The sequence below is a fragment of the Heterodontus francisci genome, chromosome 40 (assembly GCF_036365525.1).
Source record: "Heterodontus francisci isolate sHetFra1 chromosome 40, sHetFra1.hap1, whole genome shotgun sequence".
Classification (NCBI taxonomy): domain Eukaryota; kingdom Metazoa; phylum Chordata; class Chondrichthyes; order Heterodontiformes; family Heterodontidae; genus Heterodontus; species Heterodontus francisci.
In genome coordinates, this window is record NC_090410.1 from 20,476,590 (window position 1) to 20,500,916 (window position 24,327).

The following is a 24,327-nucleotide window of genomic DNA, read 5'->3' on the forward strand; positions in this document are numbered from 1 at the left end:
TTTTAAGTCTGGCATTATTATATATCAATCATTTAAAGAAAAGATATTTATTTTTATAAAGCCGTATTGTGTCTCTCAGAAATGCTTCTAAATGCTTCAGATACAATGAATTATTTTGAGTTGGAGTGATTGTTATTATAATTTCCAAGAATGCCTATTTCTGCATCTGTAATATCGCCCCTCTCTGCCCCTCCCTCAGCTCATCTGCTGCTGAAACCCTCATTCCTGCCTTTGCTATCTGCAGAACTGACTACTTCAACGCACTCCAGGCTGGCCTTCCATCCTCTGTTATCTTGGGCTCATACAAAACATTGCCGCTTGAAACCTAACTCGTGCCATCTCCCGTTCACCCGTCCACTCCTGTGCTCACTGGCCGACACTGGCCCCTGCTCTAGCAATGGCTCCAATTTAAAATTCTCACTCTCGTGTTCAAACCCTCATGGCCTCACCCCTCCCGATCTCTGAAACCTCAGCCAGTCCGACAACCCTCCAAAGTATCTGAGCTTACCTAATTCTGGCCTTTTGTGCATCCCCGATTTCCTTTGCCAAATCACTGGTGGCCGTGCCTTCAGCTGCCTTGGCCCTAAGTTCTGGAATTCCCTCCCTAAACCTCTCTGACTCTCTACCTCTCTCTCCTCCTTTAAAACACTCCTTAAAACCTACCTCTTTGTCACCTGTGCTAATATCCCCTTATGTGGGTCGGTGTCAAACTTTGTTTGATCATGCTCCTGTGAAGTGCCGTGGGATACTTTATTATGTTAAGGTGCTATATAAATACAAGTTATTGTTGCATAGTCAAACACGACAGTCTTATCGTGCTCAGCAGATTCCAGCAACAGCAATGAAAAAAGGACCAGTTTATTTTTGGGGCTCATGGTTGAGGGATGAACATTGGCCAGGACACCAGGACAGCCCCCTGCACTTCTCTTAGAAGTGCTATGGAATGTCTTTAATCTGAACCCTTGGAACAGACAAGCAGGACTTCAGTCTCAGCTGAAGCAAGCCATCTCCGACAATGCTAATCTCCCTCAATAACGTATTGGTGGGTCAGTCTACATTATGAATGCCCCTCTCTTTCATGCCCCTCAATCTTTCACACCCCACACTCTCTCACACCACTCTCTCCCTCATGCCATTATCTCCCTCACACCACTCTCTCCATCACACTCCGTCATTCCAGGTCAGTGCAAGCTCAAACACAGTAATAATTTGCACTGAAAATAGCATCATTAATGCCCAAGATGTATCCCAATGAGGACACTGGACATTGTGTTTGGGAGAAGGATTAGCAGAGCTGACTGAGGGTATGGTAAGAGATAGGGGCTGAGGAGGCTTTTGAAGGGAGAGATGTGACAAGGAAAAGGGGGTTAGGAAGACAATCCCCAGCTAAACTGTTGGTGGAATGGCGAAAGAGTTGATGATGGATGCATCATGGCACAGATTCAGAAGAGCACAGGGTTCAAGCTGGGATGTAGGGTTAGTAAAGGTTACAGAGATACGGTGGGGTAAATCTATTGAAGGATTTATAACTGAGCACCCTTAAGCTTTTTTAATCCATGCACAGGAGGGTCAGTAACCAGAGGGCACAGATTTAAGATAATTGGTACAAGAACCGGGAGGAAGTGAGAAGAATTATCTTATGTAGCAAGTTGCTGTGATCTGGAATACACTGTCTGAAAGGGCGGTGGAAGCAGATTCAATAGGAAATTTCATAAGGGACTTGGATAAATACTTGCAAAAGAGAAATTTGCAGGATTTTGGGGAAAGAGCAGGGAAGTGGAATTAATTGGATAGTTCTTTCAAACAGCAGGCACAGGCACAATGGGCCGAATGGCCTCCCTCTGTATCATTCTATGGTGTTGATATGAACCACCTTGATGGGAAGGATAGCCTCGAGTGAGGGGCTAAAATCCTAAAGAGCGAGATTCCTCCTCCAATCCACTATGTTTCCTGCTGGCTTAATATGAATGGCAGTGATTCAGGCCCTGGTTCATTGTTAAAAACAGGCGGGGCCTACTTAAGATTCAAAAGCCCAATAATGTTATTGACATATTTTATGGTCCATGCAGGAGGGTGTCCTATGCTGTCTGTTGCTGAGGAACAGCAACATGCCAGGATGTGTTGACTGGTCAGAAGAAACCCAAATAAGTTTTAAAACCTCTGCCTGCCTTTGAAATCCTTGTGCACTAAGAGGAACAGGCATCCTCCGCCACCCCATCCCTCCACCCCCCTCCCGCCCACTTCCCCCCACCCACCCACAGCCCTGAGTGCCCACAAAGAGTCCTGAGGCCTCTCCAGCCCAGGCATCGTCACAATCTCTCTGCAAGAGGAAACCCCTCCTACGTGAAGCCAGGGAATCCCCTTCACTCACTGACTGCCAGGAAACATTCTGAGGCCTTCTGCTACCAGATCCCCACTCCTGCCCACTGCCCCAGGTAGTCAATCTAATGGGGTAAAGGGCAGGTCTCTGCAGAGATTAATTCAAATGAGGCCTTGCTATTAAGATCGGCAGGGCCTCCACATCCTAACTGTTGGATCCATCGTTCAATTATGGGCTACCCCACTACCTTCCCTTCCCCACCCCTGCAAAAACCATGGCCTATATATATATATATATACACACACTCATGTACCACAAGTTGCCATTGTGCTGTAATTCAGTGTTGCTCTACATAGCATTGACCCACCTCTAATCTTCCCAAATAGCACCATTAGATACAGAAGTATATGAGAGACTGGGTAAATTTATATTGATGCTTTGGTCAATTCTGAAATATTTGACCAGAGTGCAGGAACATGAGAAATGTTGAAGAGAAAAAGATACCAACAACAGAGCCGAGTTGATTGAGAGAAATACTGAGAGTATCCAGGATGCCAAGAATGGTATAATAAAAACATAGCTTTGATAAAAAAAATACTTATTTAGTGGGTCACAATCTCCACAGCACAGCTAAAGATTAACTCTGATCACTGCATTTGTCCCATTGGAAAGCTCCTCAGGTGGTTTAGAGTAAAGGGACCAGCCTAACTAACACAACAATAGGCCCATAGCTTAATCCATCGTCTGCCAAGGATGAAAGACTTGCATTTACAACCAACGGGCTGAATGGCCTCCTTTAGTGCTGGTAAATTTTCTATATTTGATTCTATAGTGCCTTTCACAACGACGTCCCAAAGCGCTTTACAGCCACTGAAATACTTTTTAAGTCACTGTTGTAATGCAGGAAACACAGCAGCCAATTTGCGCACAGCAAGATCCCACACACAGCAAAAAGATAATGGCCAGATCATTTTTTTTAGTGATTTTGGTGGATCCAAGGCAAGGCAGTGGGTGGAATGTTCCCTTGGGCTAAATAAAACAGGGATTCTTCTGCTGGTCCTTATCCAGTTGCCTTGTTTGAAAATGCTTACGTGCGTGTGTTTCTGTGTGTGTGTGTATGTTTCTGTGTGTGTTTCTGTGTGTGTGTGTGTGTGTGTGTGTGTGTTTCTGTATGTGTGTGTGTGTGTGTTTCTGTGTGTGTGTGTGTTTCTGTGTGTGTGTGCGTGTTTCTGTGTGTGTGTGTGTTTCTGTGTGTGTGTGTGTTTCTGTGTGTGTGTGTTTCTGTCTGTGTGTGTGTTTCTGTCTGTGTGTGTGATTCTGTGTCTTTCTGTGTGTGTGTATGTGTGTCTTTCTGTGTTTGTGTGTGTGTGTGCTTGTGTGTGTGTGTGTGTTTCTGTGTGTGTGTTTCTGTGTCTTTCTGTGTGTGTGTGTGTGTGTGTGTGTGTTTCTGTCTGTGTGTGTGTTTCTGTGTCTTTCTGTGTGTGTGTGTGTGTGTGTCTTTCTGTGTTTGTGTGTTGCTGTGTGCGTGTTTCTGTGTGTGTGTGTGTGTGCGTGTTTCTGTGTGTGTGTGTGTGTGTGTTTCTGTGTCTTTCTGTGTGTGTTTCTGTGTCTTTCTGTGTGTGTGTGTGTCTTTCTGTGTGTGTGTGTGTTTTTCTGTGTCTTTCTGTGTTTGTGTGTGTGTGTTTCTGTGTGTGCGCGTGTTTCTGTGTGTGTGTGTGTTTCTGTGTGTGTGTTTCTGTGTCTGTGTGTGTGTGTGTTTCTGTGTGTGTGTTTCTGTGTGTGTGCGTGTTTCTGTGTGTGTGTGTGTGTCTTTCTGTGTCTTTCTGTGTGTGTGTCTTTCTGTGTGTGTGTGTGTTTCTGTGTCTTTCTGTGTTTGTGTGTGTGTGTTTCTGTGTGTGCGCGTGTTTCTGTGTGTGTGTGTGTGTTTCTGTGTCTGTGTGTGTGTGTGTGTGTTTCTGTGTGTGTGTGTGTTTCTGTGTCTGTGTGTGTGCGTGTTTCTGTGTGTGTGTTTCTGTGTCTGTTTCTGTGTGTGTGTTTCTGTGTGTGTGCGTGTTTCTGTGTGTGTGTTTCTGTGTCTGTGTGTGTGTGTGTTTCTGTGTGTGTGTTTCTGTGTGTGTGCGTGTTTCTGTGTGTGTGTTTCTGTGTCTGTGTGTGTGTGTTTCTGTGTGTGTGTTTCTGTGTGTGTGCGTGCACGCATGCTCGTGCACTGGTTGAGTAAGAACAAGATGAGGCCTAAACTTTTAGGGGTTTCACAGCCCGCTAACACCCGATGTCTAGACTTCCATACGAGCGATGGCCAATTGTCTGAGGTATCAGATGGCTACTAGTATCCACAGAACTGAGCCCCAGCAGGTCAGCACCTCAGGGCAGAAGCAAAGAAAAGTGGGGCAAAAATGATCTTTGTAGCTCAGTGACTGAGTCTAATTTATAACCAGAAATGGACCAGAAACAGCAGGGGGGGTCAGTACTGGGATGCTTCACAGCACTCTTCCAAAGATCACCAGACTGTTATTAACTTCTTTATAATTGGAGCTGATTTAATAATCAGGAAGCAAGGCAGCTGCTGGGGTTGCGAATCATGCCCTTACTGTAAGAAACAGGCCCTCTGGAGAGTTCGGCAGGGAGGCCCGCTCAGCTCAAGTTCCTGGAAAGTTGCTTTAATTTCATTGGCTGTTCCAGTGGTGTAATCATGGGATACCCAGCTTTTAGCTTTTTGTTTTCCCCTCTGTGGTTTTGGGTCAATGTTGTCCGAAGGACGATTGTTGGATTTTCTCTTGGCTAGGGGACTCTGCTTTAGCTTCTTGCCCTTTTCTTCTATCTATTTTCCTTCTTCCCCACTCCCACCCCCTCATCCACCCACCATATTTTTCTCGCAGTGTCTACTTCCCTGACCTTTTTGCTACTTCCTGCTCCTTTCCCCACTTTCTCCAGAGTGTCTTGTTTTTAGGCCTTTAAAGGGTGGTTATCTGAATGGTGTTAGGAGCTGTTTTATTCGTTCAACTACTGTTAACAAACTGCGCCATGTCCAGAGGGCTTTGATCTATTCGTATCCAATGGGTGTTCTTATCTGTCTCCCCCGCACCCAAGATGTTTTGACTGATAGATTATGCTTATTGTTAACTCATTGATCGTATTTCACCAGCAGTACTGTTTATGATTCTTGGCGTGACATGGCAGTCCCTCTCGCACTGAATCTCTAACTATGAAACTTCTTCAAGTGCAGCAGCTAATTGATATTCACAGCCCTTCTCTGTGAATTGTTGCTAGACTTTATTTTCAATATCACCTCCCCCCACACCCCCTCCCCTCCTCTGGGATACAGTTATATGGCTGCTGGTTGGTAGCTCGCCCGAGGTGGCACTATTCATGTATAGGCAGAGAGTGTCAATAGGCATCACAGCCAATCCCCAAACCTATCCTCATCCTAAGTTCACATGCACACTGACAGCAGGGATTACTAGGTAATCATCTGGAGTCGAAAACTCTGGAGGATTCATCTCTCCCTAAACCAACAGTCGTGACCGAACCAGCCTCCAGACAAGTTTAGCTCCCTCAGCACAGACCAGGTATTGTCCTCATTCCAATGGTTCAGCTACTCTCACTAAAATATTCTCACTAAGCATCGGGGGATGTGTTAGTTGTGCTATTATTGCTTCACCCACAGACATTAATATTCAGAGATTCCATCAGTGCCTGGGTGTGCTTTCTATAAAATGCCATTGGTGATTGGCTGTCTGAGGGTCATGTCACAGCAACAGGCATTACAAGGACCAAAGCAGTGGGTGTGCATGGATGTGCATGGACAATAGTTATATATTAGCATGCAATGGATCAGGTTGCTTAATACATCAGGTTACCCAACATCATCAATAGATTACCCAATATCCCCAACAGGTCACCCAATATCAACAGGTCACCCAATATTACCAACAGATTTGGCCTACATCAGGCTCCCTGATGGCTGGAACAATCCCAAGAGCGATTCCCTGAACACGGACAAGATTTGCCAGATAACTGCAGGAAATTAACCCCTTTCTCTCCACTTTTGCTTTTATGCTTTTCAACCATCTATCCTCATTTACAGCCAGTCTCTGTGCATCCAGTTACCAACAGAGCACACTAACCATTTTGTAATTCAGGCACGCTAGATTAACCTTTGTGGCACTTTTGCACTTTGATGCCACGCAAAAATACTAAAGGGTTTTTATTTTGATTCTAACTTGATTCAATTTCCAGTTTTTAGATCAGTCTCAATGTCCCATCCATTGTTATAGCTCTCCCATTCCACTACAGGTTAATGGATAGAGCTGAAGGTGGACAACACGAAGATATTGGGCCACACAAGTTTGAGCTGTGGACCCAGACCTGGGCGCCCTGTGGTGCTACCTACTTCCTTTAACAGGAATGCAGAAATGAAAGGAGGCCATTCAGCCCCTCGAGCCTGTTCCACCATTCAATTAGATCACTGCTAATCTGTATATCAACTCCACCTACCCATCTTAGTTCCATTATACTTAATATCCCTGACCTAACAAAAATTTATCAATCTCAATTTTGAAATTTTCAATTGACTCCCAGCTTTTGGTAGGAGAGGGATCCAGATTTCCACTACCCTTTGTGTGAAGAGGTGCTTGCTGACATCACCCCTGAACGGCCTGGCTTTCATTTTGTTGTCATTTTAAGGACACGTGGCAGATGAAATTTAATACAGAGAACGGTCAAGTGATTCATTTTTGTAGGAAGAACAAGGAGGTAATAATAAATTAAAGGACATAATTCTAAAAGGGGTGCAGGACCAGGGTGGTATATGTGTACAAATCATTGAAGGTGGCAGGGCAGGTTGAGAAAGCGGTTAATAAAGCAGACGGGATCCTGTGCTTTATAAATAGGGACATAGAGTACAAAAACAAGGAAGTTATGATAAATCTGTATAAAACACTGCTTTGTCTTCAACAGGAGTATTGTGTCCAGTTCTGGGCACCACACTTTAGGAAGGATGTGAAGGCATTAGAAAGGGTGCAGAAAAGATTCACAAGAATAGTCCCAGGGATAAGGAACTTCAGTTACATGGATAGGTTGGAGAAGCTGGGGCTGATCTACTGGAAGAGGAGATTTGATGGAGTTGTTCAAAATCATGAATGATCGGGCCAGAGTAGATCGGGAGAAACCATTCCCATTGCTGGAAGGATCCAGAACCAGAGAACACCGATTTAAGGTGATTGGCAAAAGGAGCAAAGGCGACATGAGGAAAAACCTTTTTTATGGAGTGAGTGGTTAGGACACAGTGGCGTAGTGGTTAGCACCGCAGCCTCACAGCTCCAGCGACCCGGGTTCAATTCTGGGTACTGCTTGTGTGGAGTTTGCAAGTTCTCCCTGTGTCTGCGTGGGTTTTCTCCGGGTGCTCCGGTTTCCTCCCACAAGCCAAAAAAAGACTTGCAGGTTGGTAGGTAAATTGGCCATTATAAATTATCCCTAGTATAGGTAGGTGGTAGGGAAATATAGGGACAGGTGGGGATGTAGTAGGAATATGGGATTAGTGTAGGATTAGTATAAATGGGTGGTTGATGGTCGGCACAGACTCGGTGGGCCGAAGGGCCTGTTTCAGTGCTGTATCTCTAAACTAAAGGATCTAAAATGCACTGCCTGAGAGACTGGTGGAGGCAGAATCGAACGTGGTTTCCAAGAGGGAACTGGAAATTATCTGGAGAAGAAATTTGCAGGGCTACAGGGAAAAGGCGGGAGAGTAGTCATAGGTAAGTTGCTCTTGCAGAGAGCTGGCATGGGCATGACAGGCCGAATGTCCTCCTCCGGTGCTGTAACCATTCTATGATTCTATTCTATGCCCCCTTGATATGGTGTTCCTCCACAGGAGGAAATAGTTTCACTAGCTACCTTACCAACTCTCTTAAACACCCCAATTAGATCACCCCTTAATCTTCTATACTCAAGAAAGATACAAGCCTAGTCTATGTAACCTGTCTTCATAACTTAACCTTTTTAGGCCCAGTATCATTGTGATAAATCTGCAATACACCTCCTCAAAGGCCAATATGTCCTTCCTGCAGAAGATAATGTGCCCTCCTGTGTCCTTTCAATCATGTATGACTGTGATGATACAGTCAGGATGTTTCAAAAGGTCAATATTAAGCCAAAATAGTGAGATCATCCTGCTACTTTATAAAATTACTGGTGCAATAACTACTTTGTACAGTTCTTGTCGCCATAGTACAAAAGGGATACTGCAGTTATTGAAAAGATACAAAAGAAAGCAACCAGAATGATTGTGGGGATGGGGAGATGGGCATATTCTCAATGGAAAAGAAAATGTTGAGAGGTGATATCATTACTGTTTTTAGGATTCTAAAGGGACCAGATAATGTTGACCATGACAAGTTGTTTCACCATGAACAACAGACCCAGAGGACACAACCTGCACTTGAAGGAGGGTAAATTCAAAACTAATCTGTGAAAATTATGGGAGCAATTTTAACATATCAGTGGCGCAGTGGTTAGCACCGCAGCCTCACAGCTCCAGCGACCCGGGTTCAATTCTGGGTACTGCCTGTGTGGAGTTTGCAAGTTTTCCCTGTGTCTGCGTGGGTTTCCTCCGGGTGCTCCTGTTTCCTCCCACAGCCAAAAGACTTGCAGGTTGATAGGTAAATTGGCCATTATAAATTGCCCCTAGTATAGGTAGGTGGTAGGGAAATATAGGGACAGGTGGGGATGTGGTAGGAATATGGGATTAGTGTAGGATTAGGAAATTGGGTGGTTGATGGTTGGCACAGACTAAGTGGGCCGAAGGGCCTGTTTCAGTGCTGTATCTCTAAACTAAACTATCTCGCCCATCAGGAAACTGATTGGGCGCAATGCTGGTTTTACAGCCTGCCCGATTTTACTCTCCACTAAAATCAATAGAGAATAATATTGACGCGGTGTAAAATGGGTGTTCCATCTGATCCCGCAGATTTCCCACTCGGCAAGTTTGGTTAAAAATACCACCAATATTTCTGCGACCCAGTGGCCAGTCTATGGAGCAGACTCCCTAGAGAGACAATGGAAGCAGTTAATATTGATTCATTCAAGTACAAATTATGCAGATTTCATTCAGAAAATAACCTTTTTGGGATACAGTATATGAGTAACTTGAGACATGGCATATGGTGAGTGTAACAAGCTTGGGAAGAAGAGGTGACTTTGGTCCTATGGTTCCCAGAGCTCTCCACCACTGAGGTTTTCCTTGTGTCATGTCTGGGTCTGTTATAGGAACATAGGAGCAGAGTAGACCATTCAGCCCCTTGACCCTGCGCCGTCACTCAGCTAGATCATGGCTGATCTACCTCAACACCATTTTCCCACACTATCCCCACATCCCTTGATGCTCTTAATATTTAGAAATCTGTCCATCTATGTCTTGAACATACTCAATGACTGAGCCTCCACAGTCCTCTGGGGTAGAGAATATAAATGAACCATTTGAGTATTTGACAATTCAACATCTTCAGTCACTTCTACTGATAACCAACTTTTTAAAACTTTATTTCCCAATTTTTATTTTAAACCAAATACAAATTGTCAAACTGCCGTGCTGGGATTTGAACTCGTGTTCTCTGGATTTTTTTGTTCAGGCCTCTAGATTGCCAGTCTAAAATTGATAGAGATTGATTGCTGTGAATGGAGAACAACGCGATTATCCTTGTATCATTTGACTACCAGGAAGGTAGACGCCAAACTAGATGGACTGTGGTCTACCTTTCATTTTGCAATTCCGGACTTCCTGTGCAATGGTAGAATATCTTTACAAGGAAAAGTCCTCTTGGATTTGTCACTCACCTCATCTGTGATCTGGTCAGCACAGCGCTGCATCTCCTCCAACTCTGATCTCATATCCACATTGCCGTCCATGGCGCTCCCTGTGGTTTATCGCAACAGCACGTCCCGTAGAAGCACTTGTGGTTGCACAAGGCACAGAAGCCTCCAAGGGTCTGAAAACCAGAAAGTGGAATGCTTCATAACAGTTATCATATTTAAAATACTTATTAAGTATCTGCTGTTGGTTAGTTGGTGTCACTCTTGTATATTGATTTTCTATCAGTCTTCACAATAGAGGAAGAGAATAAAGTACCAGCGATGATAGGAAACCTAAAAATAAATCAATGGGGAGGAATTTACTAGATTTAAGGAAAACGGATAATGAAGAAAACAATGAGACTGAAGATTGAAACACAAAAATGTTAGTATGCAGGTACAGCAAGTGATTAGAAAGGCAAATGGAATATTGTTGTTTATTGGAAGGAGAATGGAATTTAAAAGTAATGAAGCTCAGCCTACTAAAAGAAGTATGTGAGGAAATTTCAGATGCTCCAGTCATAATCTTCAAAAATTCTCTTAATTCAGGAATTGTCCCCTTGAATTGTAAAACTGCCAATGTTACTCCATTATTTAAGAGTGATAGAGAAAAAAACAGGATATTATAAAACTACTAATGTCTTGTTGTGGGGAAGCTGGAAGCTGTCATTAAAAAGAGAGCCACTGAGCAGTTGGACAAATATGAACTGAGAGAGAACCAGCATGGATTTGTAAAGGGTAAATCATGTCCAATTAACCTAGGAAGCATCTATGGATGTTATTTATGTGGACTTTGAAAAGGCATTTAATAAGGTTCCATATCAGAGACTGTTAGCAAAAATGAAAACACAATGTATTTGGAAGCAACCGATTGACATGGATAAGGAATTGGTTAGTAGGTAGGAGATCGAGAGTAGGGATAATGGGTATGCAATCCAGTTGACAGAATGTAACTAGTGGTGTCCCTCAGGGATCTGTACTGAGAACTTACCTGGACTGATTAGCAGTTTGTACGCTCTGATGCATAGCCTATAGTAAGTACATAGACATATAACTTGCTTGCACTTTCTGTCAATATTAATAAAACCAACAAGTTGATATATCTTTGGTGTCTAATCCTACGTAATTTGGATTAATTTATTTGATTGATCTAGCATTCAGGAGCTGGAGCCCTGGCTGAGTTTGCCCCTCCAAAGCTCTGTTCTGAGCCCAGTATTAGTGTTCCCTACTAGTGACTGAATTCCCAGTCAAATGACGATTGCCCACTAATTTTAATAATTGTGATTCTGCCCCCTTTATTAATCAGAAAGGGAACACGACCAATTGGACTTGAGCACAAAGTTTACATTAACACTCCCAGTACAGTGCTGACAGAGTCCTGCACTGTTGGAGGTGCTGTCTTTTTGATAAGACATTAAACCAAGGCCCCATCTGTCCTCTCAGGTGAACGTAAAAGATCTCATGGCACTATTTTTAAGAAGAGCAAGGGGAGTTCTCCTCCGTGTGCTGGCCAAAATTTATTCCTCAGCCAATATCGGTCAAACAGATTATCCGATCATTATCTCATTGTTGTTGTGAGAGTTTGCTGTGTGCAAATTGGCTACCACATTTCCAACATTACAACAGTGACTACATTTCAAAAGTACTTAATTGTCTATAAAACATTTTTGGACTTCCTTGGGTCATGAAAAACACTATAGAAATGCAAGTCTTTCTTTCTTCCATTCTCCTAACTCTCCTAAAACAGCTCCGTATCTGGGTCCCCTCCACAAACCACCGGGACGTTGTTGTACAGTAATGGCACAGTCCAGGAGGAAGGTGGTACCTGTTTTTTGCTATTTAAAAGCATCTGCCTTGTGAAAGCTCAGGTGGACTTTCAGGGGAAATCGAAGAGTTAAAGACTGAAAGCAGAACTCTGCTTTGTGGCACTGAGGACATCAAGAAGTGAGTGAGGAATAAATTAATACCTCACTCGAGACACAGATGCCTGAAGCTGAAGGATAGGAGGCCCTGAAATGGAGCGATTAAACATGTAAACAGCAATAAGCAGAGCCGCCCAGCTATTAAAAGATAAAACCATTTTTCAATAGAGTCTGGAGCAGAAAGGTGAAGATGGGATTTTGTTTTATTGCCATCTTTTTTTAATTTCCAAAATATACTTTATTCATAAAAATCTGTAAAAAATACATTACCAAACAGTTTCAAACAGCACCAAGTCAAAAATTACAAACAGTGCAAAGGAGGTCCGTTTGCTTCAATACAATCATAAGTTTTTATTGCCATCATTTCAACAAAGTAACCAGCAATGCATGGTCCCAAATCCCACACCAGGGGCTTAGACAATGTCACTTTTGGTGCACATCAAAGTGATGGATGTTAGTACCAGAAAATGGAGAAGCTTCTATGTCAGACACTTGAGCCCCAATTTTAATGGAGTTGAGGGGAGAGGCAGGTATGGTGAGTACAAGACCTAAAGTGGATGGAGCACCCGGGCAGTGCACAGTCATGGATCTTAATGGCTAGACCTCATTTACATAAATTACACACAGTTCTGCCCAAACCCAGCCAGATCCATGACCTGACTGCTGGGGGGACTGGGATTTTGGCGACAGACGGGAACTCAGCAGTCACGTAAGGATGTCATTGGGGTGGGGTGGGGGGGGCGGTGGGAGACGCTGAAAAATATCCCCACTGGGGCAAACTTTCATGGTAATGGGGGAGGACCGCACACATATATAAGGTAGCCTACCCAATATTCCTGTAATGCGCTGTGCCATGTCAAGTAAAAGGAAAATCTCCCCAGCTTCTTGCATTAATTCGTGCAGCATTGACTGGGGTCAAGCAGAAGCTTACGAAAACAATCACCCCTGTGCTAGCTGACATACATTGGCTCCTGGTCCAGCAACTCCTCGAATTTAAAATGCTTATCCTTGTGTTCAAACCCGCCCATGGCCTTATCCCTCCCTGGGCTGGATTTTGTTCTCCCCCAGGTGTTGGGTTCCATGGTGGGTATGGGGGCGTGAAGATGGCTCCTCATGGGGCCCACCACGGGACCTTGACGCTGGGAAGTCACAGTCCGAACCTCCTAGCGGCGATGAGGCTCTGTGGTGGACCCCACCCTACCGGCCGCTGGGCAACCGGACCTCAATTAAAATATGCAAATCAATAAAAATTTACTCGCCTGCGATCCTGAGGGCCTGCCGCAATCTTCCGTGCGGAGGGCAGCACTCCCACACCTTCAAATCCCCATATGGAGAAACGTGGTGCCACACTGGTTGGGAGGCGGGAGGAGGTAATATTTAAAGTGTGGTGGGAGGTGGGGGAATGGGATCAAGTAAACGTAATGGGTGTAGGGGATGGTGGGAAGGGTTCAACATTAAACTTTGTGCAGTTTGGGGGTATGGTCAGATGTAAAAGGCAAGTGTTTTGGGGGAGGGAAAAGGGCAAATAGTTAATATAATTGTTGTTGGGGGGGGGGGGAAAGGGGCGTTATAAATCTATTTATTTAATTCTGGGGGTGACTTCTTTAAATGTGCCGGCAGGGCTATGTGCCCTTTAAAAATGGCGCCAGCGCCTACGCACAGGCAGCTGGCACATTTGCCAGCTAAGGACAAGGGGGCCGGGCCACCCCGGCTATTTAAATGAGCTGCCGCACGGTTAATTGCGGGCCCCCATTTTTTGAGCTGGCTGCCAGGATCGGCAGCGGGCTCTTAAAATCCAGCCCCCTATTTCTGTTTCTCCTCCAGCCCTACAATGCTCCAAGAACTCTGTGGTTCTAGGACTCTGGCCTCTTATGTATCTCCCACTCCATTCACCCACCATTGGCGGCCATGTCTTCAGCTATTTAGATCCTAAGCCCTGAAATTAAACATTTCTCTCTCCTTTGACATGATATTTAAAATCTGCCTCTTTGACCAAACTTTTGGTCATCTGTCTTAATATCTCCTTATATGGCTTGGGTTAAATTTTGTCTCAAAACACTCCTGTGAAGCACCTTGGGACATTCTACTATATAAATACTAGTTGTTGCCGCAGTTTTGTCATAAGCAGTCCACATGCACTGTTACACTGAAACTTGTTTAGTTGGGATTGTGGGATACTGATATCCACATAACATCTCGCTGCCTTTACGTAACCAGCTCCTTCATTCCAGCAGCAGAATCATAGCTCCACTTGTTCATGAATGCACATGGACATCCATGTCGTGCAACCCCAAGTAAGTAAGCCGTACTGTAAAGGTATCCAGAGGGCACTGGATGTAGAGTAACTTCTACATCACCAATGGCTTAGAATGACAAACAATGACAGACAGGAAAAGACCTCTGGGCCATTCAGCCTGTCCAACACAATTGTGATACAATGTGTTTCACAATATATACATGCACCATCCCACCAAGTGATCTTCTGGGAGAGATGAAAATCCAGATAAAAAGCCAGGCCAATGTGGGGGGGAGAACAATCTGGAAAATGCCGCTCCAAACCCTTTAGGCAGAAGTGGGAAAGGTATATCACACGATGAAATTCATTCGTGGGAGAATAAAACTGGAACTACTCCGCATTTGATGCTGTTTATTGAAGCTAATGTCGATTGTCCTGGTCTTATTTTATCCGCCCCCAGTTGCCTCAAGCACAGGGGAACAATCATTAGGAACTGCAATATTTGCACCTCAGGCAAATCGAAATACTCCGAGCCTGTCAGAAATATTAAACCAGATCTGTTTCCAAGGCAGTTTCTACAGTGGCACTGACAGCACTCAACTCGTTTAATCTCGGGATCTGTGTTTTCAGCAGAGTAAAGAGCAGTGTGGCGGTCTTCAAAATAGTTCAGTGAGATCTTTTATGTCATCTGAGAGGGCAGACGGTGCTTTGGATTAACGTCTCATCGGAAAGACGACATCTCTGACAGTGCAGCACTCCCTCAGTACTGCACTGAAGTGTCAGCATAGATAATGTGGCCAAGACTGTAGTGGGGCTTTATACCATAGCGGCAAGAGCTCCCACTAAGCCAAGCTGGCAAATTGGTTTGGAAGCTGGTGATGTGGAAATATTACTAATTATGATTCTCAATGAATTTTCAGCAGCAACAGAAACCCAGATTTACTGATAATTTTTTTTTTAGAAATAAAGTTAAGAAAATGCCAATCAGAAGATCTAGGCCCAGAACTCACATAACAACCACAGATTGGCTCCTATCCTTTTCCAGCCCGGGAAAAGATTGCACAGCCCCACTATATAAAGTAATGCCAACTAAACAATCTTCCTTGGGTTTTGCAGCACTGATTAGAAGAGCAAATTCGAGTCACTGTGAAGGGGAGAAAGGAAGGGAAGTATGTAATGGAATTGTCCTGCTGAACACGAGAACAAGCCCTCAGATTATTTTGGAGCTACAGCTCAAACAATCCCTCTCTGTCTTGGCCTGTTTGCAGCTTGTTCGAGTTCTGTAGCCTTAAGCTTATAGACTGAATTATCACATCGCTGTTTGTGGGAGCTTGCTGTGTGAAAATTGACTGCTGTGTTTCCTGCATTACAACAGTGACTACACTTCAAAAGTACTTAATTGGCTGTAAAGCTCTTTGGGGTGTCTTATAGTCATGAAAGAAACTATATAAATGCAAGTCTTTCTTTCTTTGAATCGGCACACTATTCAGTTAACTAGGTTAATTGTTGGAATCAATCGATTGGGAAGATATCCGCACAGGTATTCATGCAAAATCACATTGTTCCTCTTCCCTTTCATTGGAACTCCAGCTCTTTCGTCACGAAGCCACCTAACAGGGAGACACCATTATTAGGGTTGGACTCAACGTGGAGACTGCCCATACAACAGCGAGCCAAAAAGACATACATTGATGTATATAAGAAAGGACCCTCTGATCCATCCAATCTGTCCCATACTATTGTGATGTCTTGTGCATCACAGTATTGTTAGGGCCAAGGGTAGTTCCTATTGTTCAACTCCCAACTGACCATAACAAGGGTTTTTGTTACTAGGGTTTTAACCCCTTTTGTTTTATTTGTCAAACAAACAGACAACAGCAGTTTCTCTTGTAGGTTTAAAGCAGATGATTAACTATTTATTGAGCAATATTCATTCCCCGAGATTGCTGCAACTACACCCACACACGCATTCACTCACACACACAAAAGACAGATAGAGGGGAAAAGGGTAAGTGGTTTGAAGTGAGGTAGGTTTTCAGGGTCCATGGTAAACCTATTGAATCTTCTCAGAGGTCATTTCTCTTTTAAAGTTGCAGGCCTGGGTTGTTTGTAGATTTCTCTGGTAGTTGAGACTTCAATCTGGAGATGGGGGAATCACTTTCAATTCTCTGCTGCACAAGAAGTGTAGCATTCACAGCAGGCACCTTCTTTGGCGTTTGCTGGATTTCTCCCAGATCTCAGCTGGACAGGCTTTTGTGATGTTTGTTCTGGTTCTCTCTCTCTCCCCAGAGGGGTACTTTTGAAGGTCAAAAATTTCTCACAACTTGCCTCAGTAGGGAGATGCAGATCCCCCTCATATGGTGACCATCAGCGGTCCAGAATGTGGCTACTTTGCACCTTCTTTGTTTCAGAAGAACCCATTCAATTCAAAAATGGCTCGATGAGTTCAGGATGGGTGCAATTCACACCTCTTAGCTTGGAATGTATAATTTTGTCCTTAACAGACATTAAGACAATGTGAAAATTAAGGTTTGACCTTTGGCAGACATTTAGCAGCACATTTTCCTCTTTTTAAAGGAAAGGTCAATTTTTATAACTCTTCAGTTTGGGTTCTTAATATTTTCAATGGCTGTACTTTACATGAGCATAACAGTATGATAGAATCATAGAATCTTACAGCATAGAAGGAGGCCATTCAGCTCATCGTGCCTGTGCCAGCTCTTAAACAACTATCCAGTTTGTCCCATCCGCTACTGCTGTTCCCCCATACCTCTGCAACTTTTAAAAACTGTGATTAGATTACCCCTCGAGCCATTAAAACTCAAGGAAATGCAAGCCTAACCTATGTAACCTGTCCTCATAATTTAACCCTTTAAGCCCCAGTATCAGCCTGGTGAATCCACACTACACCCTCTCCAAGGCCAAGATATCCTTCTTGTGATGCAGTGCCCAGAACTGAATACAATACTTCAGATGGGGTCTGACCCAGGCTTATTACAACTGAGGTATAACCTCCTATGCTTTGTATACCAGCCCCCTTGAGACAAAGGCTAACATTCCATTTGCCTTTTTAATTATTTTTCTACCTGTCCACTGTTTTTTTTTCAGTGACTTCTGCACAGAGAGCTTTAAATCCCTCTGCTCTCCACAGTTCCTAGTTTCTCCAGTTCAATTTGGCTTTCTGGGATCCAAAGTGAATGACCTCACATTTCACTGCATTGAACTCCATCTACCATAATCTTGACCACTCCACGAATCTGTCCAGGTCCCTTTGTAACTTCCTAGTCACATTTGCATAATTTACTGTGCCTCATAACTTAGTGTCATCGGAAAACTTCGATATACATATTATGCCATGGCTGCTGAGCTGTCACGTTACCTTATCAACTGCCAATGTGTGAGCCTCAATTGTGAGTGCCAGTAGGCTATTTGGCTGTGGAGGCATCATAGCTGAATCCATTCCTGTCTTCATCTGATGTACATGCACATGCACTGTGCAGCAAGAGTCACGAGAATCCACACACCTCCTACTGTTTCACCAGAATATAACAAGCGCTCTTCTGTTTACATGTCCATACCCCAAGACTGCTCAGTGAACAAAATAAATGATGAAAATGATCTGATTTGAACATGAGGGCATCCACTGTAGTCTTTTACAACCGCAGTAACACAAGGAATTGACATCTGACACTGAGACCAAAGTTCACATCGTTTATCACTCCAACCAACCAATGCTTTATGAAACCCATTCCACAGAACCATATAAATTCATTGATAGAAGGATGGCCATTGTGTTAATCCCACTGCCCTACTCTCTCCCTAAATCGCTGTATTATTCTGCTTCAAACAGTTGCCTTGTTTTCCTTTAATAGGTAAAATGGTCTCTGCCTCAAAGGATTCCAAGCTCCAAAAGCCCTCTGCCGAAAGAAATTTCTCCTCATCTCCCTCTTTCTCTTCATTTGAGATTGTGGACCCTTCATCACTGACTCCCCAACCAGAGGAAATAATCTTTCTCCATTTAGTTTATTAAACCATTAATAATTTCTTTTTAAAAATCTCTATTTAATCTTCTCTTAGCCTTCTGTGTTCCAGTGCATATAGTCCCAGTACCTCAAGTCTCTGCTAATCCCTGGCATCAAGCTGATGTAAACCACTGACCACCCCACCCCTGCCCCCTCCCCACATTGAACTCTTTGTGCTTTTGTCAAATTGATTAAGATGATTGGCCTCTTATTTAATATTAGGTTTATATCCCAAGTAAGTTATAATGTTATCTATATAATATTTAGGGAAAGATGGTGGTGTAAGTGATAATGTCACTGGACTAGTAATCCAAAGGCCCAGGAAAATGTCCTGGGAACATGGGTTCAAATCCCATCACAGTAGCTGGTGGAATTTAAGTTCAACTAATAAATGCAATTAATTAATAAAAATCTGGAATTAAAAGCTAGTCTCAGTAACGGCGCCATGGAACTATCACCAATTGTCATAAAAACCCATCTGGTTCACTAATGGCCTTTAGGGAAGGAAATCTGCCATCCTTACCTGGTCTGGCCTACATGTGTCTCAAGACCCACAGCAATGTGGTTGAATCTTAACTGCCTGCTGAAATGACCTAGCAAGTCACTCAGTTCAAGGGCAATTAGGGATGGGCAACAAAAGCTGGTCTTGCCAGTAATGCCCACATCCCATGAAAGAATTTTTTTAAAATGTTGGCCTATGAAGTATTGTCCAGAGGGAACAGCTAAAGGAAGTGTGCTAATATTTGTATTACAAGATTGTTAGACATTATATTCAATATTAAATGGATGAGATAGGCCATTTAGCCATTTTGAGAATGTAAAGAACTTTGCTCTTCATGATCTCAGGATGTCCAAAGTGATTAACAGCCAATGAAGTAGTCTTGAGTGTAGCCATTGTAATAATGTAGGAGAGTGCAGTAGCCAATTTGTGCATTGCAAGGTCCCATGAACAGCAATCAGATAAACGAAAGAGCTGTTTTTGGTGATGTTCATTTGAGGATAAAGTTGGCGAGAACTTTTTCAATTAAGTCCGATAGGATCTATTATACTGATCAGTCAGGGTCTCACTTTCATGTCTTATCCAAAATACAATATCCAAAAGGGCGGCACTGTGGCGCAGTGGCTAGCACTGCAGCCTCACAGCTCCAGTGATCCAGGTTTGGTTCTGGGTACTGCCTGTGTGGAGTTTGCAAGTTCTCCCTGTGACCGTGTGGGTTTCCTCCCACATGCCAAAGACTTGCGGGTTGATAGGTAAATTGGCCATTGTAAAAATTACCCAAGTGTAGGTTGGTGGTAGGAGAATTGAGGGAAGGTGGGGATGTGAGAGGGAAAAATGGGATTAATGTAGGATTAGTATAAATGGATGGTTGATGGTTGGTGCAGACTCATTGGGCTGAAGGGCCTGTTTCGGTGCTGTATATCTCTACGGCAATGCCTCTACCACTGCAGTACTCCTTCAGTACTGCACTGAAGTGAAAATCTATATAATATGCCTAAGCTTCTGTGGTGGACTTGAACCATTCTGGCTCAGAGGCAAGAGTGTTAACACTGAGACCAGGCTGACACATTTCAACATGTCTTTTTTTCTTCCTTTTTTTAAAAATTCATTCATGGGATGTGGGCATCACTGGCTCTGCCGGCATTTATTGCCCTTCCCCAATTGCCCTTGAGAAGGTGGTGGTGAGCTGCCTTCTTGAACCGCTGCAGTCCATGTGAGGTAGGTACATCCACAGTGCTGTTTGGAAGGGAGTTCCAGGATTTTGACCCAGCGACAGTGAAGAAACGGCAATATAGTTCCAAGTCAGGATGGTGTGTGACTTGGAGGGGAACTTGCAGGTGGTGATGTTCCCATGCATCTGCTGCTCTTGTCCTTCGAGGTGGTACAGGTCGCGGGTTTGGAAAGTCCTCTCTAAGGAGCCTTGGTGCGTTGCTGCAGTGGATCTTGTAGATGGTACACACTGCTGCCACTGTGCGTTGGTGGTGGAGGGAGTGAATGTTTGTGGATGGGGTGCCAATCAAGTCAGCTGCTTTGTTCTGGATGGTGTCGAGCTTCTTGAGTGTTGTTGGAACTGCACCCATCCAGGCAAGTGGAGAGTATTCCATCACACTCCTGACTTGTGCCTTGTAGATGGTGGACAGGCTTTGGGGAGTCAGGAGGTGAGTTACTCGTCTCAGGATTCCTAGCCTCTGACCTGCTCTTCTAGCCACGGTATTGATATGGCTACTCCAGTTCAGTTTCTGGTCTATGGTAGCCCCTAGGATGTTGATAGTGGGGGATTCCGCGATGGTAATACCATTGAATGTCATGGGGAAATGGTTAGATTCTCTCTTGTTGGTCATGGTCATTGCCTGGCACTTGTGTGATGCAAATGTTACTTGCCACTTATCAGCCCAAGCCTGGATATTGTCCAGGTCTTGCTGCATTTCTACACGGACTGCTTCAGTATTTGAGGAGTCGTGAATGGTGCTGAACATTGTGCAATCATCAGCGAACATCCCCACTTCTGACCTTATGATTGAAGGAAGGTCATTGATGAAGCAGCTAAAGATGGTTAGGCCCAGGACACTACCCTAAGGAACTTCTTGATGTCCTGGAGCTCAGATGATTGACCTCCAACAACCACAACCATCTTCCTTTGCACTCGGTGTGACTCCAACCAGCAGAGAGTTTTCCCCCTGATTCCCATTGACTCCAGTTTTGCTAGGGCTCCTTGATGCCATACTCAGTCAAATGCTGCCTTGATGTCAAGGGCAGTCACTCTCACCTCACCTCATGAGTCAGCTCTTTCACCATGTTTGAACCAAGGCTGTAATGAGGTCAGAAGCTGAGTAGCCCTGGTGGAACCCAAACTGAGCATCACTGAGCAGGTTATTGCTAAGCAAGTGCTGCTTGATGGCACTGTTGATGACACCTTCCATCACTTTATTGATGATTGAGAGTAGACTGATGGGGCGGTAATTGGCTGGGTTGGACTTGTCCTGCTTTTTGTGTACAGGACATACCTGGGCAATTTTCCACATTGCCGGGTGGATGCCAATGTTGTAGCTATACTGGAATAGCTTGGCTAGGGGTGCGGCAAGCTCTGGAGCACAGGTCTTCAGTACTATTGCTGGAATATTGTCAGGACCCATAGCCTTTGCAGTATCTGGTGCCTTCAGTCGTTTCTGGATATCATGCGGAGTGAATCGAATTGGCTGAAGTCTGGCATCTGTAATGCTGGGGACTTCGGGAAGGGGCCGAGATGGATCATCAACTCAGCACTTCTGGCTGAAGATTGGTGCAAATGCTTCAGCCTTATCTTTTGTCCCACCACTGACAGCCACGCCTTCAGCTGTCTAGGCCCTAAGCTATGAAAATCCCTCCCTAAACCTCTCCCACTCTCAATCCCTCCTCCTTTAAGACATTCCTCAAAATCTATGACCAAACTTTTCATCATCTGTTCTAATATCTCCTTAGGTAGCTTGATGTCAAATTCAATCTGATAACACTCCAGTGAAGCCCTTGGGACATATTACCACATTAAAGGTGCTATATAAATGAAAGTTGCAGTGGTTTATTCTATAGCACAAGTTTCTGGAGGGCAGTTATACCAGTCTCCGAGCATCACTCACTTTCAGTTATACCTCCACTCAGTGCCACTTTCTGAATGTGCCAGGCAGCAGTGGAACCAGTGAACCCGGCAGAAACTGCCAGGACCAACAACAGCAGAACAAGGCAGGTCAGACATTGTGCATTTCTAACCGCAGCCAATGATGAGAGCACTGTGTATTCATGGTCAGCTGAAATTTACAAATGTAATAGCATCCTCAGCTCATCCATCTGGAAAAATCGCTGCCCTACACATGGCTTTAAATGGCTCCAAGGTTTTTTTTGCCTCAGCCCAACGTGCACACCTCACACATTGATCATTCCTTACATGGGAAAGAACTTGCTATATCAGTCCTAAATTTGTCTCCATGCAAGTAAATAAACTAACCCAAGGTGGGCTGCATTTAAAGGCACATCCGCCAATGGGTGGGGTGAAGAAAATTGGCAATGCACAAAAGGCCAGAATAGGAGGAACACAGAGATCTCAAAGGATTATAGTGGCACAGGAGGTTACAGAGATAGGGAGAGGTGAGGCCATGGAGTTGAAACACTAGGATGCCAATTTTAAATCTGAGGCATTTCTGAACCAGGAGCCAATGTAGGTCAATGAGCACAGGGGTGATGGGTGAACGGGACTTGGTGCAAGTTTGGATATACATAGCAAAGTTTTGAATGGGCTAAAGTTTACATTGGGTGAAAGTTGGAAGGCCAGGCAAGAGTACTTTGAAATAGTATAGTCTGGAGGTAACAAACTTAAGCATCTGTTGTCTACAGTGCTAGACTCTACAGGATGTTAACTTGCTCTGACTGCTGAGCTACGGAAGTAGATGAGTACCATAAACATGCTGTACCTGCTCCCTCCAATAGCAACTGGGCTCAGCATAGGGTCATGATCAGCTTGTTGCTGCTGCAGGATAAATCACTGCGAGAACAAAGCCCTGGTCATTAAAAAGTAGTAAAACTATTGCAGAGACTCTCAGAGATTGATGGAACTTAGCATTGACAGAGGGCAAGGACTTACCATGGCTTAATGTTTGATGGTGATAAGGCTTCCAGTGCACGCAATAAAATGCTGACAGCATTCCATTACAAAGTATCTCAATTTAGACCAAGCCTAATCCACTGCTTGTATGTAGGATCTGTGATACCGACTGAGTGCGGGAGCTACTCCACCATACTAAATTATTTCAAAAACAGGTCCATTCCAAAAAGTCCATGGAAGGCCATTTTAGCCTTTTACAAAGTCCCAATTTGATCTAAAAGACCTGTTTAAGTTATAAATGCTTTGCATTGTTTTCTAGTTCTGTTAGGGATAAATGGGCCACAGATCAAGATCTGTTGAGTTTCATTTATTTTAGACTGAGAATCATTTATCTAAGAGTTATCTGACCTTAGCCAGTGTGTTTGGATGGACACTAGAATTGGCCACAGGATCCTGAGAGTTTGGAGGTGGAAAATAATCAAGCAGTGGTCCTGCTCCTGATCATTCTGCAGTGACTCTTGTTGAAAAGTGGATGTTGGGGCGTGGAGTGTATCGGGCTCACTAATGATGCTCTCATGGTCAAAGGCCCTAACACTAATTGTCGAGTCTCTCACGTGAAAATTGGGCCATCTGGATGAGGTGCCAAAGGATTGTCAATGCCTGTGTAACTACAGTCGAGATCTTTAGCAGAGAAAGAGGAAAATAAGGGATCCATTCCTAGGTATGTCTCTCTGAAAAGCAAACCCCACTCTGTTGAGGAAGAATTATTTCTGATTACGGTGGAAACAAATATTCTGTTGTAAAGCGCTCACTACGTCACAATGCCTAATGATCACAGCAGTTTCATCCCCCCAATGGGGTTGTAATCAATCACACTCCTATTCTTTCCCTGAGGGGTTGACAGCTCTATGTCGCTGTACGGCCTGCATGCCCACTGAAAGCCAATTTTATTCATAGCTCCACTGACAGGAGACGGTTTCAAAATTCTTCATGTTTGCCTACATAACTACAGGGTCCCGTCTTTAAAAGCAATTCATCGGCTGAAGAGATGTCATCGGGTTTGTCTGCATTTGAGAGAATTTAATCTTAACTAGGTTGGTCAACGTCCCAATTTTTGTCATCATAGATCCACAGAGCCATGGATAGAGTTAAAATCCCTGTTTCCCTTAACTTACATAAATCCCAAGATGCTAATCCTAACAGATCTTGGTGTTCTGATTCAAGCAACATCACAATGGATGTTTAAATCTTCCAGCCCAAAATAATTCAGAGGATGAACAAGTCAGTAAGAAGTATAGCCCAGAGTTTTCAATGTGTGTGTGCATGCCATCACAGAATAGTCAAGCACAGAAGGAGACCACTCATCCCTTCAAATCTGTGCTGGCTCTTTTGATGAGCTTGCTCTTTCCCC

General features: G+C 44.0%; 1 protein-coding gene across 3 annotated transcripts in view; it reads right to left on the reverse strand.

Moving 5' to 3' along the window:
• Positions 1-24,327, reverse strand: part of LOC137353135 (synaptosomal-associated protein 25-like) — a 312,851-nt gene that overhangs the window by 57,032 nt on the left and 231,492 nt on the right. For all 3 annotated transcript variants that reach the window (XM_068019166.1, XM_068019167.1, XM_068019165.1), the window contains one exon: positions 10,151-10,302. In XM_068019166.1, the coding sequence (XP_067875267.1) occupies positions 10,151-10,222 (72 nt within the window). In that variant the 5' untranslated portion in view covers positions 10,223-10,302. The remainder of the gene's footprint in view (positions 1-10,150; positions 10,303-24,327) is intronic.